At 40.3% G+C, this 17,787-nt stretch overlaps 1 protein-coding gene across 1 annotated transcript; it reads right to left on the bottom strand.

Annotated features, from left to right (window-relative positions):
* Positions 1 to 6,440: 6,440 nt before the first annotated feature.
* LOC149841456 (uncharacterized) lies at positions 6,441 to 7,563 on the bottom strand. Its single transcript, XM_090004806.1, has one exon. It carries the CDS (start codon positions 7,046 to 7,048, stop codon positions 6,584 to 6,586), a length of 465 nt encoding a protein of 154 aa, XP_089860932.1. The 5' UTR covers positions 7,049 to 7,563; the 3' UTR covers positions 6,441 to 6,583.
* Positions 7,564 to 17,787: the final 10,224 nt, after the last annotated feature.

Genomic DNA, 17,787 nt, shown 5'->3' on the forward strand with positions numbered 1-17,787 from the left:
TCAAAAAAATCAGGAAACAATGCACTTTGGAGGCTTGCAAAGCTAAGGTAACTCCATGGAACTAGACTATCCAAAAGTTGCCATAAAAGTCTTGATTTTGCTGTTACATCCACAATTAATAAACTGTCCATATTTTCTCTGTCATTATGTCACAGACCACTCACCTAACCTATGCTCCTTTGAAGTCTTTATGCATAAGGGTGGTTGGTTGGAATTAAATACTCGTTGGATCTCTACCCATATATATTAACACTTTGAGGAAAATGATTTGTTGTATTATTTTTTCTACGCCAGTGCACGTTTTACATGAGTCGACTCACAAAGCCCACAATATGTCTGTTTCATTACCAAGGTGATTGCAATATCATTGACTTTAAATTTTGGCCTTAAAACTAGAGAATGAAAAAATATTCATTGCTTGAAAAGGGTGCTTCACTTCTCCCCTCGTGCTGCTCGTGCTTTTAAAAAAAACTGTGGAAATTTGGAAGATTCTCCCGTGCATGTGTGGATGGCAGGATTTGAATGGAATGGGTGGTTGGTGAAGTCTCCTGTTTCATGCTAAACTGGGGGTGTCAATGGGGTTTGGTTCGGACTCAGGTGAAATCAGACTTGGATTAGATTTTCGGGTAAGTATCGGGTCCAGACTCAGGTCTAATCGGGTCCAGTATAATTAAGAAAAACCATACCTGGACCAGATAAGAACTAAATGAACCAAAACACTGTAAAACCATATTTTTTATCATTTCTACATTGAAAAACTGCGGGTCTTAATCGAAACTCAGGTTGGGTCCGGGTCTGGTATAAATCTTTACAAACTATACCCGGGCCCATGTATATAATCGGACCTTCAGATTTGAACCTGGGTCTTCTTATTTATCACCATACCCAGGACCTATAGAGTTTGGTTTGGGTCAGGTCCGGGTAAACCATGCCGGTTGACAGCCCTAGTTCCAACCCGGCTGGTTGTGATCGCCTGTGCCTTAAATGCTATGTCATACATATCGGCCATATTTTCTTAATATTGCAATAAAACCACCATAGTGAGAAAAACAGGATATTTTGAAAATTTGGTGCTCTTAGGAAATATCGCATTTTTTCTTGACATTATTCGATAAGAACATTTGTTTAATGTTTTAATATATTATTAGAGTTTCTTTTATATCTGTATATGTTTTTATATATAGCGATATTTTTTCTGAGGTTTTGTTAGAATTTGACATGAAATCATATGGCAGTTGTGGAAAGCAGGGAGGCGGGAGGGTTTTTCTTGGTCACCAAGACCATTAACATGGCTAAATTCATGAGTCATGAAAGGAGGAAACCCACCAGTATCTCAACCTAGGCCATGGTCTCTTCAAACCAGTCAGACCCACGGAAAGGTCCTTCCGGGTTGAACCCAAGCCCGATCCGTGAGACAGAACCTAAAACAGCTCCAAATGGATCGTGGGCTACAACTCAAGGTCCTATGTGACTTGTTTGGATATGAGCAAGAAAAATGTCGCTAAGCCCGAGGAGAAGATCAATATCGATGTGAGGCATGATCCCAGTCTCACGGCAAAATGAGGCAACCACTACTCTGGGAATCCAAACACCTAAAGTTCGGTTTCATTTGTTAAAGTAGGATCCAAATCCAAATAGGGGCATAAGATCCAACTCCAAGTATGGGTACATGCAGCCTCGACTGCATAAACTTTCAGATGCCAAAGCGTGAACTCCTGCTGCGACCCTCCTGCAATATGGAGGATGGTGCAATGAGCCTTTCACAAATCAGCTATCCAGTGTGTTCCTTTCTTGCTTGACCCAGACTGCCCATTCCGATCCTTTACCTGGTTTGGAATATACCAGGTTCCACCTAACCCTAGAAACTGCCCTATAGGCATCTTTTGTTAATTTGTATCAGGTGCAATCACATTGCACAAAGTGCTTATGCGGCTGCACCTGACCGCCATCCATTTGCTGTTGGGCCTCACAGCTCGACCCAGGATCAGGTGCTATCACATGGCATACTTCTAAGTGTGACGCTCTACCTGATGCCCTCCATCTTTGGCTGACAGACTGTCAGTTGTGGGGCCCATAAAAGCAGATGGAGGGCAGTCATGCAAAGGCAAACTCAAAGTGTGCCATGTGATGACACCTGATTTTCACATGTAGAGATGAACAACGAACCAAGCTAGCTCGGGCTTGGCTCGACCCACAAATGAGCCGAGCTTAAACTGAGCTATGAGGCTCGGCCGAGCTTGATCGGCCTAACTAGCTTGGTAAGGTCTGTTTGGCCCGATAAGGTTTGGCTTGGCCTATAAATGAGTCGAGCTTGAGTTGAGCTCTGAGGCTCAGCCGAGCTTGATAAGGCTCGGCTCGTATTATATAATATATATATATATATATATATATATATATATATATATATATATATATATATATTAATTAAAAAATTTGCCTCTTGCCCAGCCTCAAGCCCATACCCCACCTCGGGCCCCCCACCCAACCTCAAGCCCCACCCGCCTCGACCGCCCTTCCTGCCTCGAGCCCCTACCCCACCTCAGGCCCCTTTACTCTCTCTCTAAGATTCTGAGGAGATTTTTTGGTCGGGATCCTTCCTTCCAAAGCCCAATCTGCCTGCAACCACCGGCTGGACCACTCTTTCGGCCGAATATTGCCGTCACCCATCACCACCCCTTCTGCCAATGCCATCTAGGATCACCATCACCCCAAGATCGCCACCGCCACCTCTTTCTCTCTCTTTGTGTGACCAAGAAGAAGAAGAGGATAAAGGACAAAAACAAATTTTTTCAGTCCCCCCTTCCTCCTCTTTCTTCCTTTCCTTGTTCTTATTCTTTTTTCTTTGAGTTCGGACAGAGCCCAAGCCATCTCGATCCATTGCACTCAGAAGTGTGAAATACTAAGTGACCGGACTCAGCTCAGTTCAGGCTTGGGCCAAACTCGAGTTGAGCCTATATACCGGTTAACAAATCATCCGTGCATGAACGAGCAGAGCTCTGCCCGAGCTCTACATCAGTTCAAGCTCGAGCGAAGCCTGTGCACCATTTTACGTGAGCAAGCCGAACTTGAACATGCCAAGCTCGGTTCAAACTCTTCTCATATGCATCCCTAGTCACATGCTGTCAGAAAGATTGAGGGTGGACACGTGCAGCAGCAAAAGCATTTTGGGCAATGTTATTGCACCGAGGGGTGGGCATCGGCCCAGCCCCAGCCCACCACTTGGTGGACCTGTGGCCCGTCTGGGCCCGTGTATATTTATATAACATAGAATATAATATATATTATATATTATATAATAGGCCCGACCCCTGTCCATTAGGGGCCCGGGCTGTTGCCTTACATCTGATCCAGCCTCTGAAGTAAACATACGTCACATACCAACCAAACCATCATGCAGTTTCGTGCTAAAATGACAAATAATTTCCGTGCTAGAACGCCTCGAATCTCATTTGCCCTTTGTGTTATGCACAGTCAAATTCTTAACATGAAAATGAACTTCTTTGATATTAAAAATGCGTCTTTAATGTTAATTTACACTGTTTCCTAAAACTATGTTTTCATGATTATTTTTTTTATAGAAGGGCTCAAAATTTATGTTAAATGACAAAATATGTTTGAATTACATTTTTATGCCACTTCCTACTTGGTTTCCATTGTTTTCTTTTTTTTTTAAAGGCAAGATGGGGTTAGGCAGGCCCCTACCAGTTATACAACTTTACCATTGGGTTTTGAACCTGTAACGTCCCAACACACGGTAACGTGCAGTAGCTGCTCCTACCAGACAAGCGGAGCCCCCGGTTGGTGCTGGTTTCCTTTATTGTTTCTTACTCACTTCTCTCTGTTTTTAATCCTGTCCTTAACTCTAAAATGAAGATGAAAATCACCAAAGGAAACAGAGATTGTGGAAACATATCGTCACTTTTGAAAGCAGACGAACTAGTCATGTTAGCTGTAGGCACAACCGACGCCTGCCTTTATTGTCTTGTTTAGATTAATCAAACACGAGTCAACCCAAAGGGATTAGTTAAGTTAGTGCGGGCTTCGGTTGTCAGGCACGGCTTCTACTCTGGCCGGCGGCAGCTCCTTGCGCAAGCCCAAGCAACAATAGGCCCTGGGGTTGAGGGCAGTGTTGTCAGCATTGGTGGGTATCGGCATGCTTATCATATCGCCAAAAAATCGGTACGATACTGACATGAATCTGCTATCTTTTAATACAACAACAACAACTACGCCTTCATCCCAAAACAATTGGGGTCGGCGATATGAACCAAAAAAGAAAATCATTTTGGGTTTTCCCCATGAATCCTTCTCCTCCAATCATTTCTATCCAATGTCATGTCCTCGGTGAGGTTCAAAGCATTCATATCCTTTCTTATCACCTCCATCCATGTCTTCCTAGGCCTACCCCAACCTCTTTTAACTAATATATTTTCTCATTTCTCCATCCTTCTAACTGGAGCATCATTAGGCTTTCGCCGAATATGTCCAAACCACCGTAAACGATTCTCTCTCATCTTATTTTCAATGGGTGCAACGCCTACCTTCTTACGTATCTCCTCGTTCTGAATCTTATCTTTTATTGTATTTCCACACATCCATCTAAGCATACGCATCTCAACTACACTCATTTTTTGAATATGATGTCTCTTGGCAGCCCAACTTTCCGTACCATATAGTAAAGGGGGCCTAATAGTCGTCCTATAAAACTTTCCCTTCAACTGTAATGACATTCTACAATCGCAGAATACTCCAGTTGCACTTTTCGATTTCATTCACCCAACCTTTATCCTATGATTTACATCTCCATCAATTTCTCCATACTTTTGAATGATAGATCCCAAATATTTGAAACAATCATCCATCGGTATTTCTTGCTCACTAAGCTTCACTACACTCCCATCACTACTTCGTTGCTTACTAAACCGACATTCAATGTATTTTGTCTTACTCTTACTCGACTTAAAACATCTAGTTTCCAATGTCTGTCTCCATAATTCTAACTTAGCATTAACCCCAACTCTAGACTCATCAATCAAAACAATATCATCAGCAAACAACATACACCACGACACATTTTCTTGAATTGATCTCGTAAGTTCATCCATCACTATAGCAAATAGGAAAGGGCTTAAAGCAGATCCTTGATGTAACCCAACCGATATAGGAAAATTGGTTGTCACCCCTCCACAAGTGCGGACATTGGTTACTACTCCTTCATACATATCCTTAAGTATACTAATGTACTTGAGAGAAACACCTTTCTTCATCATTGTCCACCAGAGAACGTCTCTAGGTACTCTATCGTATGCCTTCTCCAAATCAAAAAAAACCATATGCAAATCTTTGTTCCTCTTTCTATTTCTCTCAATAAGTTGTCTAAGAAGATGTATAGCTTCCATAGTAGATCTTTCAGGCATAAAACCAAATTGATTCTCTGATATCATGACAATCTTCCTCAACCTAGACTCAATCACCCTCTCCCAAAGTTTCATAGTATGACTCATGAGTTTTATACCACGATAGTTTGTGCAATCTTGTATATCACCCTTATTCTTATATAGAGGCACCAAAGTACTCTTCCTCCACTCATTAGACATCTTATTTGTCCGTCAAATCTTATTAAAAAGATTTGTCAACCATTCTAAACCTTTCTCTCACAAGCATTTTCAAGCCTCGATAGGTATACCATCTTGGCGAACTGCCCTACTTGATTTCATTTTCTTTAAAGCTTCTGCAGTTTTTTTCTTTTGAATCTTGCGCATGAAGTCACGATTCATCTCATGAAAAGGAGTGGACAAGTCTCTAAGATCTTGAGCATGACTTTCATTAAATAGCTTATCAAAATAATTTTTCCATCTCTCTTTAATTTTCTCATCTTTGACTAAAACCCTTTGCGTTTCATCTTTGATACATCTAACCATACCCAGATCCCTCGATTTCCTATCTCTCATCTTTGCAAGCCTATAAATATTCTTCTCGCCCTCTTTGGTATCCATAAACCTTATATATCTGCTATCTTTTAATAAATATAAAAACTAACTTAAACTTAATTTTTTTAATGTTTTAACATGTGTCACATTCCATTGACACCGAATATTTTTTAATTAATTTTTGGCTGATTCAGAACGATTAATTTGAGAATCTGTATCTGCCGATTCACATGAATAGTTGGCTACATGTTCGATTCCGATATTGACAACATTGGTTGAGGTTACCAGTAGTAGCGTTTTTCTGCCACACAAAGTCACAGAAAAAAAAATCAAACACTGAGTCCTCCCCGCCGTGTCGCCCAATTGATCAAGACACATTATCGATAACTAAGCAGGAAAAAAAAAGGATCAAATGCGCGCCACCTGAGTCCTTCTCCATTGGCATCGGAGATCTCCACCAAAAGGGGAAAAAAGAAAAAAAAATAAGAAGACAAAAAAGAGATTTACAAAATTGCCCTTCTTCAATTCACCAATCATTGACCAAGTTCTTTGCACAGAAGAAGAAGAAGAAGAAGCCTAGATTTCCTAAACTAAAGACAGAGCGATCGATAGCGGATAGAGCATTACGCAAGCGTCTTCCCTCTGGTTGTTCATCACTGAGCGAACGCCGGGTCGCAACTGTCGGAGCGCGAGAGGGCGGAGCGACGAACCCCTCCCTTAGCCACGGGGCTGCTCGGAGCCGAGCCCACCCGCCTCGGGCCTTCCAGACTCCTCCTGAGGAGCTGCCTCACCGCCGAGATCAGGTGCTTCTTCGGATCCGACGACCGGAAATTCTTGCAGAAGTTCATGTGCAGGTTCAGGGCTTCATCCGTGCCGATCAAGATGTTCGATCTGTAGACCTCGTCTTTCACCGCCTCAGAGCAGAGCCCGCAGATCCACCTCCCGTGGAACCTCTCCCGCACCATCTCCACATACTCAGGGGTGCATTCCTCCGTCAATCCGCAGCAATCGCAAGCCGCGATCTCGACATCCACCGGAACGACTCCTTTTCCGGCGACAGAGATGGCGGTCACATGAGATTCCGGCTGTGACACTTCGCTCAGCACTACAGACGCCATCGCATAAACTCGCTCTCCAGCCGATTGAATCCTTCTCTTAGATCACAGATATAACGAAAAATCAACTCGAATTCTTCGAAAAGGAGTTCGGTTTATTACTTATTAGAAGATCGCTGTAAATTCGCCCTTCACGATCGTTCTGTATATATTCCTTTCTTCAGACCAATCGATTCATACAGAAATTTCCAATCTTTTACCAAAATTCATCAGTGTTGGAGATTTCGTTACCTCCGCCGTCGGTGCTTCCTTCCTTCAAACGAACAGATTCCGTGTAGTATTTACAAAAAAGCAATCAGAGACCGCGAATTTCCATGGCGTATTCGATCTCAGCCATCTTACCGATTTGTCGAATTCCACCTGATTTTTAACGGTCTCTTCGTCCGTCTCTGCTACCGTTCTGTCTCCCAGACAATAGCAGCGTCATCCGCCTCAGAATCGCTCATGGAAGCCAAAAATCCGGCGATCGGACTCTACATTTCCGGCGAACAAATTTCGGCCGCCTCCGATCCTTATCCGGAAACTACTCCCTTCTCCTCCTAGTGTCAGCGCCCTTCCTGTATATATATATATATATATATATATATATATATATATATATATATATATATATATATATATATATATATAGCGAGAGAGAGAGAGAGAGACTTCGTTTTCCTTCGCTTTTTGTAACGTACCGAAGGAGGCGTCAATGATTGGCTAGCGAAACTCGCGTTGGCCACCGACACGTGGTGGTCAGAGCCTGCGAAGAAAGCACCGGGTTCCAGTCCCACCGAGAGTTACCATGCAAGCTGTCCTCGTTCGTCATTTCCGCGCGTTACTTGTTGGCCTACCTATCTAAACCAACTACAGGATGCCACGTGTTTTCCGCTCGTATGAACAACAAAGAAATGTCCCACGCTCGTTGTACACGCGCACGTAGTCAACGGGTTTGGGTTTGACATCCGGAACCCAATTAGTCGGTCCAGCAGCAAGCAACCGACTTCGATTCTTGGAGACCGGTTCCGCATCGAAATCCAAGATCCAGTGAAATCAAATCCATTACGAAATCTATTACTGAATTATATCGCTAAAATCTCCTTGACATGTGTGGAATCTTCGGCCAGAGCAATGTTTTTTAAAACCGAACTTAAAGCTGATTTGAATCGAATCGGCACTTCACCGATTAATCGGAAATAGATGTGAATATGCTTTCTTTTTTCTTTTGATATTCTGCGATAATTATGGCATTTGTTTATTATATTTTTTAAGTATTAAATGCATATTTTAGAATTTGATTGGACCTCGTTTTTTGTATCTTCCTTTTTAAGAAAAAAATTTCCAGAATTGTTTTTTTTGGGACCTTTTATTCAACTTTTTTAACTGAAATAATTAAAATCCATTTGATTGAAGCTGTTTTTTTTAGATCTTTTGGATTGGTAAACTGATTCTGACAAGATTGGGCCACCTGAGACTCGGTATAGAATTAGGGTGAGGTTGCAGTTGAATTGATGTGGAGTGTGTAATGAACATGTCCGGAATCCGACCCGAACTAGAAGAAAAACCTAGGATGGTTTAGGTCTGATACCTCCACACACGTCGGGTGTTGAGTTTGTGAGGTTTATTTGTGAATGTAAGTGGGTTTCACCCAACCACGTTAAGTAATAGTATATATAGTGTTGGATGTATGTTCTTTTTCTTCTTGGGTTTAATTATTCCTTGAGCTCTTTTTATCAAGTGATCGGCCAAGCTACGGATGTTTGGGTTGTCCCAACAGTGTACTCTGCTGGGTTGGAACAAGAAGCCTAACCGGTGAAGTCATCTAGCTTGGCCCATGAACAGCTCACCATGTAATGTGGTTCTGTGGATCCAAACCAGATACATCAAATTTGCGCTTCCGTCGCTGACCGAATAACATACAAGATCCAATTCTCGCCCATGTGGACTTTGTAGTAAATGTCTGGGACAGGTTTAAGGATCTGCCCTACGCCAATTCGACCGGACCAAAACAAGCAACTAGTGAGAAGGCATGGCAAGGTTTTGTCTTCATTGACTAGGCCTCGACCATGTCTTTTTTTCGTTTACTATACAGAGAAAACCACATCCAGGATCAGAGACCTAGATGTACTGGTCTTAAACCTGCCGTAATTATAGTCGCTGTTCTGGTAACGTAAAACTCTGTTGGCATATCCCCCCTTTACCCTAGAGGCCTCAACCATGTTGAAAACAACAATAAAGAGCTGTCAATTTCTCATGAGAAATTCAAATTTTTTGTGTTTCTCTGCATTTCTATACGGCAAAATATTACAAAAAATAAATAACTTCTAGATGTAAAATGCAGAACCATTTTTTTCAGTAGAAAACAAATGCCATGAAAATTTCATTTAAACAATATCATGGTAATTTCCCAAAGATTGCAAATTTTGTATATTTAAAATGGATGACCAAAATATCACGATATTTGTCAGCATGGGTCAAGCATAGTTTGGTGGGGAAGCCTGACAGGCCGAGCCATGTTAGTCTTTTGGGACCAACCATGGTGACAAAAGTTTAAAACGGCAAAATATCGGCAGTCAAAAACTCTGGAGATTTTGAAAAATTTCATAAATCTCGCATTTTTTTTCTTCAAAATCTTGGCAATAAAAAAATAAATTTAAAAATATAAAAAATTATTTTTTATAAGAAAATATAAATAAAATACATTTAAAAATATAAATCTCAGGGTTTTTTACAATAAATATATGTTAAAAATGTAAATCTCACAATATTCGTCATGCTTTGCAAATCTTGCCAGAAATTGCTGTTTTAAACTTTCAAGCAATTTTCTCCCGATACTAACGCTATTTTTTTTTTTTATAAAATCTCCTGATATTTATCACAGAGCTACCAGCTTTGGGTATGGGCTAGGTACATGTGATCACGTGGGCCTTAGCCTACATTGAAATGTTTGCTGCCCAAGTTGCAGACCATTGCACGAGGTTGGAAACGTCCCAAGATAGCCTAGATGGTCCCTAATTATAGGGATATGTGATATTTGTTAATAGTGGCCAAAGCAATCATCCTCTTATAACTAGTTTGAAAAATTGACACCTAATTATTTTTTTCTTAAACTCATTTTGAAATTTTCCTTTTCCAAAGGCAAGCATAGAGGATTTACAAAACCCTTTTTTCGTAACACGGATTAAAAACGAAGACCAAAATTCCCAAAAAAGCTTTGCCCCTTTAGCAAATCAAATATTTTACACATCTTTGTAAAAACCATCATTTTTTCTTTCTGTGTACCATTACCCCGGCTATAGCCAATTAATATCGTACCATTATGACACCAGCATAAGCATAAAACCAATGCTATTGTACCATTCCGGTACCTAGTCAATACTTAAAACATTTCCATAAAATACACAAGGTTTTGCACAAACCATTTTCATTCATTTCAAGAATAAACAGGTAGATTTCAACCAAACCATTTTGACAAAGTTCAAAACCAACAAAAGTCTCAGAAGCAGTCCCAAGTCTAATGCCATAGAAACCATCGAGTCTACCATGTTGAACCATCTGCCCGCCTGCTACAGAGCTCCTAAAAAATAATTATCACAAGTCTCAGCTTGATCCAACACTATACACTAATCACAAGACTAGCATAAGAAGTTCTACTATTGAAAAGTACACCAAAGCCAAACTCAAATCCCAACAATAGAATAGTCGAGCCTTTACTCTCAGGTTGACCTTCAAGTGTAAACCACAAACTGAAATGAGTCAACCCACAGTCTACACGACACAAGCTGGGAGTTGACTCTCATACACACTGGTGTCAACCCCAGATCAAACAATCTCAAAATTAAAGGATAATTGTCAAGATAATCTTAACATATACTTCCAAACTCAAGCCATATAGGCGAGTACAACTCACCCAAATGCAGGGAAAGACGATCCAATGAAAGCTTACTGATATCCGGTGGCACAATCCAATTGCCATAAGCTCACAACTATAACATAATATAGATCCATGCATCACATTTTCGTGGTTAAGGCAACTCGAGATAACACTTCACGTATTGTATCATCATGGTACCAATATCTTAACCAAGACACAACTATCGCCACAAAAATAACATATAACCAACAAAACATCGTACCCTCTAGGTATTAGCACCCTAGCCCACAACTTATAATACCCTTTAGGTAGGAGCTATAAAAACAAAACGTCCAACGTCCATATATACTCAAGTATGGACAACAAAACACCACAAAGTATCATCCTGCTACTTGGGTCTGGGATACAGTTCACACACAGTGACACTCAACACAAAGGCCAACTCAAGATACCCGCTCGGTACCACGGATCAACACCCAACATAGATCCTATAAACATATGGGTCAACACCCAACAAAACGAGTTCAAGCTTCATCATCTTCACTCATCCCCCATGCATTATTCATCTCAATTCCATATTGCCACTCTTATTATATCTAACACTGGAGTAGTTGAGATCTAAGCATCACATATGCGAAACACCACATTCAATCATGCTCATATGCAAACATCTTCGTATTGCCAACCTTGCAATACAATATAAAAAGTATGTGCTCATATAAGCACCACAATTACATATTGCCATGCTTGCAATACGAACCTCAAATACCAATTCTCATACAAACTCAGACTACACAATGTCATACCTGCAATACGAACATAACAACACACTTTCATGAATACGTACTACGACACTTGCACTATGCGCAAACCACTGCATCACATGAATTCACATCAATGTATTGCCATAACATCAAGACATTAACTGACATAAAAGAACATAAGTACATTCATATGCATCACACCACACATGCATGCTTGCGTACCACCCGTGTATCTTCACACAAATTGGGTTCCTCCTTGGACCACCGAACTCATACTAATGCATCAAACCCAACGACCTCAGCAAACACTACAAATTATGTGTTCAACGATGCAGCCTGGTCCAACAAACCAAGGGAAACACAAAGCCTCAACTGGAATCTACTGGAATCCCAAACAAAACAGTTAAAACCTAAGTTCCATAATAAGAAAACCAAGTTTTGCATCTCTAGGAGACAACCCCTTCATTACATGAGTTGACTCTCATACTAGAAAGTCAACTCCTTCTCAGCAGAAGTCAACCCTTGATCTACGAGAGTAGACCCAAACACCTATTACAAAAGTGAAACCTATCCATAAAACATCCAACACCCACAGACCATACGATAATTGTATTGAGTTGGATTTCTCTGATCCCAAGTTCAACAACATCAACTTGTACTCAAAACTCCATAAGAAACCTCCACTCACAAGCATTAGAATAGACTCAAACCACTAAGGAGTCAACTCAGGCACTGCAGGGGTCGACCATCACTCAGCCGGAGTCGACTCACAACTGCAGGAGTCGACCCATCCACTGCAGAGGTCGACTGTGGCAAACACAGAAGTCAACTCCTCTTTGTAGAGTTTGACTTTGCCTAAGTAAGAGTCAACTTTTGAATCCCACGGGTCGACCCTCGAGGCCAACCAAAACAACACCAACAATAGGGGTCAACTCCTGACAAAACATAGTTCGGTTTTCCACCTCTAGAACACTGAAACATGGGAAACTATGCACCCATAACGTCTGAAATTTCTTTCCCAACATTCCTAGAGGTGTCCCAAACTGATCTACACAAGTTTCTCCAAATTTTTATGGATAAAAAATCACATATAACTTCATAACATGCAAGATCATGCTAAAAACTGAAATATCAAAGCATGAATATATCTATCGCATGTTATCTCCCGAATCAATGTAAATCTCAACACGAAACACTTATAAGTATGTTGCACTCAAATATCTAAACATGAACTCATTTAAAACATGTCATAATTTCAAAGATCAAAATCATTTAAACATGGTTTAACATGCTAAAATCTCAAATTACAAAAAAAATCATAGATTTTCTATAATCATGCTAGAATCACAAAAAATACATCATGATTTTCTATTCCAAACATCTACTTTCCTACCTACATGCTACACACCATCAAGCAAACCAAGGAGTAGAGGATCATACCTCGAATCTACGTCAATCCTCCATCCATGACAAGCATTAACCCTAAAAATCCAGTCAAGCGTGCCCCTTTTTTTGAAGATCTCTAACACCATCAAAACTACTCCTCCACCAATCAGACTCCTCCCACATGCAAGCTAGGAGAGAGGGATGAAGAAGAGAGGGAAGAAGGTTAAGGGGATAATAACTCCATAAACCAAAATTAAGGAGGAGGGAGTGGGTGAGGTGGCTAAACCAGAAGAAAGGTGGGGGCCACTTGTTCTTCACCTCCACCAGCTGTTCTTAAGAAAGGACAAAAATGCCCTTAAAAAAAATAATCCCAGGTAGATCTTTTACCTAAAAAAAATAACCTTATATGCATTCTAAATAACAATTTTGTTGTAACCTTTAAAAACCAACCCATTTTTAATAAATTCTAAATATATCTCCATGCCAAAAATATAAACCAAACAAGTCTAATCCAAACACAATTTCTATCATTTTATGATTTGATTTTCATGATGACCCAATATTCATCAATATTAAGTGCAAATCTCAATGAAAAAAATCATATTTAATTAAATAATTATATAAATAAAGGGTTTGAAAATCTGGGGTGTTACAACAGTCCCTAAGCCCTAAAACCTAATCAAAGAAGGAGGGTACTTGGGTGTTAGAAAAACTGACTAGTTTTCCTAGTAGTGGCCCCAAAGGGGTTTGGTGTAGTGAGATGGGCCTAGGCCGCTAGGCAGGTAGTCTAGGTTGAAGTCTCATGGGTGTCACTCCTTGCACTAGCTGAAGCGTGGAGACTCCCTGGGGGCAAGGGGGTAAGCCCACAAAGTTTTATGCTGCTAAGACAGTGACTATAAGTACAACAAGCAAAGCTATTGCGACTAGGTGTATGTTCTTCGAAACTGTTTCCCTATGTAAACATAAAAAAAAAGTTTACCTAGTAGTGGATTTAGGTGACTAAAGTTTGACCATCAAAGCTAACTTTTGGATCTTATTAAAAAAGAAAAAGTATTTCCTTACAATTAGTCCACAACGGCTCTGCTCATCTGGCAGGGGAAACTTGTGAATGTCATCAAGTTAACAGGACATTACAAGTTTGAAACTCACAAGTTGCGTTCCTTGCCACAAGGTCAAAGCTAAGTGTATTTCCCGGTGAGCAGGGGGCTTCAAGGGTTTTACAAACTAGAGGCTAGCCAATGTGCGACCAGTGATGTAGTTTTTTTTCTCTTGAACTATCCAAAAAGAAAAAAAAATCTTGCAATTAGGATAAAATAGTTAGATTGTCTCTATCTTTATCTTTATGTGTTACATTATAGTCCCACGAAGAACATATATATACAAATACCCCAAAAAGGATGCCATAGTAAATAGGATTATGTTGCTTTGAATAGAAAGAAAAGTTGTACACTAGAATATTCTTGGATAAACTTTACAAGTGTTAGATATATCTAAAAAAATTAGGACATGGATGTTAATGCGATTGACCCAAATGGGAAACCAATACAATGTGATCGACATGAGCACACCCAGTGGTCTGATTGGTTTATCAGCTTATAAACATATGGAAAATTAGGGAGGGAACGATTACACTAATCAATCTTCTGTTGCGGCTATAAAGTCGGGTATCAATGAGCAACCCATGCATGAAAAAAAAATCAAGAGGAAAAACGGGAAGAAGATCAAGAAATATTTACACTTCGCCCGAGTGTTTTTCCATTCAGTGAAGGAAGAGGGATCTTGCGCTCATTGGAGGGCTGCGGTCCGGCTGAGGAGAGAAGCTCATCTTGTTCTAGCCACCAGCGCCAACCACCAGCCATCATCTGGTTCTTCGATGGCTGCCTCAGGTACACTCTCCATGTATGCTTTATTTTGTGCACAAGCCCAACATTGGGTTATGGGCCTACACCTCTGTTGCGCTTATGCCCTTCCAACTGGAGTTTTTCCTGGCAGAATCGCCGCCTGGATGACTACCCCCTTTCTTCCTCTTTCTCGACCTCATCAGGGTCGATTTTTTTTTTTTAAGGAAGAAGGGACAATCGCCATATATGGACCCAAGTCGGTGATCTATTGTCATTTTCGATGATGCCCGTCGATGAGCCGGCTTCTTCCCAAAAATGCCCCCCAAAAAATTTTTACCTCTGTTTTGGGCATCAATCAAGAACGAGAGTCGTTGGTCATTCTTACCTGTCGTTTCTCCCTTGCGAAGCACTGCAGAGGTGTTAGCATTATAACCAGTGACTGTCGAGTTGCCGGATCTCTGCAGTGTACCAGGCTGTCGGCGATGTCGCCTCTCCCCCCGTCGAAGGAGTTGGCCGTCGAGCCACTAATGGTGGAGGGTGCCACATCCATGCCAATGGGGTCATCGAAAACCATTGGGTTGTCAGACCGTCTGAGGAAGGGAGAGAGAAGAAGATTGAGAAATAGGGTTTCTGAAACCCTATTTCACAAATCGGGCTTTCTTATTGATTCAGGTCGGGTCTATTTTTGGATCTGAACCCGCCCCACCCGAACCGATCCATAAGGCACAACTGGATCAGATCCGGGTTTTGGGTGAGGGATCCAGTTTCGTAAGAAACCCTGACCCATGTCGATTTGGATCCAAATCAGGTCCATAATTGGATCTGAATCCAACTTACCTGTACTGATCCATAAAAGTTATTTGGATCAGATTTGGTTCTCGGATAAGGGATCCAAAATCCTTGTGACCCAGACCCGCTTTGATTTTGGATTTGAGTCGGGTTTTGTGAAACCCGCTTTTGGGTTTCTGGATTCATGCCTGATCCACTATGTTCTTTTGGATCGGGTTATGGTTCAGATCCGAATCAGTTGACCCATACCAACCCATAATGTCTACTGGGTTGGATCCGGATATGGAGCTGCGGGTCTCAGAATCTGAATACGAAAATCAATTGATATCTAGATCGAATCTGAGTAAGTTGGATATGGTTCTTTCAGTGATAGATCCAGAATTTGGTTAAAACTGGATTATATGGTTCTGGATCCGTCAGCATGATAGAACTGGATCCAATGCACTGTAATAGTGCCCGAACTGTCTCAACCAGTTCAGCTTGTTTCTAGACCGATCTGGGTCTCTCTGGAACTAATTCTCAGTCACCTGAGACCGGTTCATTATAGCAGAGACCGGTTAAGACTATTACAGACCCAGTTCAATGAGTTTTGAGACCAGTTCAAGGGTCTTTTTGATCAGTTCTTTCAGTTTTGAGACCGGTTTAGGTGCCTTTTGACCGGTTCTTTTGGTTTTAGGACCGGTTCAAGGGAATATGTCACCAGTTCAGAGGTTTTATCATCGATTCATAAGGATTGAGAACCGGTTCAATTAATTGATGATCGTTTCAAGCCTTTGTTTCATCAATTTATCAATTTTTTGATATGAATAGATGTTTTTTCTTTGGTTTGCGGGCATAAGCATTAAGTTACAGCATGATTAAAACTTTATTTCATCATTTTATGAATGTTCAATATTGGCATTAAGGATAATTAGATAATTTAGTAAATTCATGTCACCAAAGTGACCGAATACACGTATGTTGTCAAAAAATTTAGTACTATCATACAACTTTAGCCAATATAAATGATGTACTTAGATTCATGAAATAATAAGTGACCCAAAGGAAGTTTTTATTGTGTTTGAAATTTAGGTAGGATAAAATAAGGTAAATATGTTAAGATACATCACACATGTGTTTCCAAAAGTACCTTGTGTAGATGGTCTAGCTTTACAAGAGTCTTAGTTTTACCAAATATGGTCGATAGGCGTAGCGATTACGCGTATTGGAGCTCTTACCAAAGTAAGGCTTCAATGACTCCCTACACTTGCTTGGAAATAATCATATCAAGGGCCTTTTTTCATTTATTAATTTTTTTATTAAGTTTGTCTCGTATTAATGCTCTTTTAATATATGTCTTTTGTCATGCAATTTTTAATCATGTGATTCTAGATGGCTCTAGTTATATTCATTTTCTTGATGAATCTAATTTTAGTGACTGAAAAGAAACTATTCTCTTAACATCAGGATACTGGCTCTGGCCTTATTTGAACTCACGATTTATACTTTAATAGCACTAAAAAATTCTCTCACTGTCTTGCATTATGGGATAGCACTGCAAATATTCTTAGTCACTTTAGATTGCAAAAGCAACAGTCTAAGCCTATTCGAGTGCTCTCACTTTTCAAAAGCACTCTTTTAATCAGCAGTGCTTTGATTAGTCAGGGCAGCGGGTTCATCTACCATTCTTTTTGTTGATTAGTAAGGGCCAGATCTAAATCTATATACCCTAATGTAAAGAGAACAATTTCTTTTCAGTCACTAAAATTAGATCCATCAACAAATAGAATAAAACCAAAGTCATATAGAATCACAAAACTAAAAACTGCATGACAAAAGACATGTATCAAAAGAGCATTTATATGAAACAAACTTAATAGAAAAAGAAATAAATGAAAAAAGCCCTTGATATGCTTATTTTCATGCTAGTGTAGGGGGTCATTGAAGCCTTACTTTGGTAAGAGTTCCAATACGCGTAACCACTACGCCTATCGACCATATTTTGTATATTAAAATTTCTCAAGTCATTGTGACTTTCGAGTTTACAAAAAACATTATTGATCAATGTATATACCTTAAGAAAAGTGGGAGTAAGTTCATTATATTGATGTTATATATGGATGACAT

Source organism: Nuphar pumila, chromosome 4, assembly GCF_984573655.1.
Source record: "Nuphar pumila chromosome 4, dmNupPumi1.hap1.1, whole genome shotgun sequence".
Lineage (NCBI taxonomy): Eukaryota > Viridiplantae > Streptophyta > Magnoliopsida > Nymphaeales > Nymphaeaceae > Nuphar > Nuphar pumila.